At 38.9% G+C, this 2,500-nt stretch overlaps 1 protein-coding gene and 1 pseudogene across 1 annotated transcript in view; both read left to right on the forward strand.

Moving 5' to 3' along the window:
* Nucleotides 1-987, forward strand: part of LOC147472035 (uncharacterized) — a 1,043-nt gene extending 56 nt beyond the window's left edge. The window contains exon 2 of the mRNA XM_086535842.1: nucleotides 124-987. Coding sequence (XP_086391968.1) covers nucleotides 124-987 — 864 coding nt within the window. The remainder of the gene's footprint in view (nucleotides 1-123) is intronic.
* Nucleotides 988-1,175: 188 nt separating this feature from the next.
* On the forward strand, nucleotides 1,176-2,079 carry LOC147472036 (uncharacterized; annotated as a pseudogene).
* Nucleotides 2,080-2,500: the final 421 nt, after the last annotated feature.

Here is a 2,500-nt window from a genome sequence, read left to right on the forward strand (position 1 = left end):
ATCGCAAGATTAGAGCGGTCCGAAGCCTTCAGAGGAAAGAAGAATGTTGCTGAGGGAAAGACCGAAAGTAGTGCCCCCAAGGAGAAGAAGTTTTCTGCCGCAGCCCTTCATACCTCGTCTTAGCAAGAACCTCCTGTCTGCTGCTTTTGTAAGAAGAAACACAAGTCTGAAAACTGCTTCAATGTGCAGAAGTTAAGTGGGCAGGAACGAGGTGAGAAGATTAGAAGTCTAGGTGTCTGCTTTAAGTGCCTTAACAGTGGACACTCTTCAAGATTCTGCAAGGCTCAGATAAAGTGTGCAAGCTGCAAAGGAAACCACAATACCCTCATGTGTGGCGTCAAGTTGGACTTTAGCCCAAGACAAGAAGAAGTCAACAAGGGTCAGAAGTCGGACAACGTAACACTCATGTCTAGTCAAGGTGGTAGTTGTACAGTCTTACAGACAGCCAAGGTAAAAGTATGTGGTACTGATGGTAGGGTTGTTACGGCTAAAGTGTTGTTTGATAATGGGGCTGATAGAAGTTATATAAGTAGTAGTTTTGTTAAGAAATGCAAACCACAATGGCTAACCAGTAACCCAATTCCCTATTCTAGTTTTGGGGGTCACAGTGTTGGAAAAGATGAACTTAGAAATGTTTTCAAAATAAGTATGTTAGATAAAGATAATATTGTTCCTGTCATTACAGCTGAAATTCCTAAGATTTGTCAGCCTCTTGTGAGACCTGTTGTGCCTAACCATGTGTTCAATTCTTTCTCCCAGGTTGAATTAGCAGATGATTACAACAGTGCCTCCCCCATGGTGATAGATGTGTTAATTGGTCTTGATTACTACTGGACATTAATTTCAGCAGCAGATGCCATCCAGAAGGAGTGTGTTGTGGCCATGAGGTCCATCTTTGAGTATGTGTTGTGTGGAAGGTTACCTGATTCTGCTCACACCACCTCCAGGTATTCTGATTCTGACTTGTGTAAGTTTTGGGATTTATAAACTGTTGGAATTAAGCCAAAGGAGGCAGTGCAAGATAATAGTGACTCAAATGTAATGCAGGAATTTAAGAATACTGTACAGTTTAAAGCTGATAAATACGAGGTTGCACTGCCGTGGAAGAATGATTCAGTCAAAGAAAAATCATAAATAATGAAAGTATTGTGAGGAGGAGACTTAATAGGTTACAAATGAAGCTTGATAAAGATAAAGAATTAAAGAAAGATTATCTCAAGGTGTTGGCTAGTTATGAGGATGAAAACATAATAGAAGAAGTACCTAGTAATGAAATTTCAAATGTAAATCCTGTATACTACATGCCTAACCGTCCTGTGATAAAGTTAAATAGTAGGAGCACTAAGATAAGACCTGTCTTTGATGCCTCAGCCTCTTGCTTTAAAAGTGTTTCTTTAAATGACTGTCTTTATTCTGGCCCTTCACCTAACCCAGATTTAGTTGAAGTTTTAGTACGCTTTCGTCATTGGCCCATTGCTATAACTGCAGATATAAAGAAGGCATTTCTGCAAATAAATTTACGCAAGGAAGACAGGGATATGCATAGGATTTTCTTACCTAAAGGGGATGTCACCATAAGACACATGAGGTTCAACCGTGTTCCCTTTTGGCAATACATGTAGTCCCTTTCTTTTGAATGCCACAATCAAAACTCATCTTGCTAAGTATCCTCAAAGTAAAGTAGTCCAAAAACTAAAGACTGATATGTACACAGATAATTGGTTGAGTGGGGCAGATTCAGTTAAGGATGCACATGATAAATTCTGTGACGCACGTAGTATACTGGCAGATTGTAGCATGGATCTTACCAAGCTAGTTTCAAACTGTATGTCAATTACTTCTAAGTCAAAAGATGGTGTGTATCACATACATGATGGTGATGAGTCAAGTAGTGTGTTAGGGTTGAGGTGGTGTAATGTACAAGATACCTTCTCCTTTGATTGTAGAAAACCTGATGACAGTGTAGAAGTCTCCCACACCAAACGAAGTATTCTAAGTATAATAGCAAAGATGTTTGACCCTTTAGGTCTTATAAGTCCATTCATCATGTATGGTAAGATTCTATTTCAAGAGATGTAGAAATTAAAGTTAGATTGGGATGAAGAATTGCCCTTAGAGTTAAAAGTAAAGTTTCAAAAGTGGATTCATAGTAGTCAAAGTCTCAGTGCATTTCATGTGGATAGAAGTTATTTTCCAGGTATTCTTTGGGGAGATCTTAAGGATGATATTGAGTTGCACGGGTTTGGTGATGCCTCTGAAAAGGGATATGGCGCATGTGTATCTCCGTAATTGTGTCTAAGTCACGTGTTGCACCAATTAAGGCATTAACATTACCAGGTTTAGAGTTAATGGGTGCTCTATTGTGTAGTAGATTAGTAAATTTTGTAAAAAAAAATCCCTACATTTAGACAGTAGAACTAAAGCTATGTGTTGGAGTGACTCCACAGTTGCCTTGTCGTGGATCAAAGGTGACTTAAGCAAGAAAGATATATTTGTTGCA

This window comes from Penaeus japonicus, unplaced genomic scaffold (assembly GCF_977035675.1).
Source record: "Penaeus japonicus unplaced genomic scaffold, GWHDUDI00000001_assembly GWHDUDI00000004, whole genome shotgun sequence".
Classification (NCBI taxonomy): domain Eukaryota; kingdom Metazoa; phylum Arthropoda; class Malacostraca; order Decapoda; family Penaeidae; genus Penaeus; species Penaeus japonicus.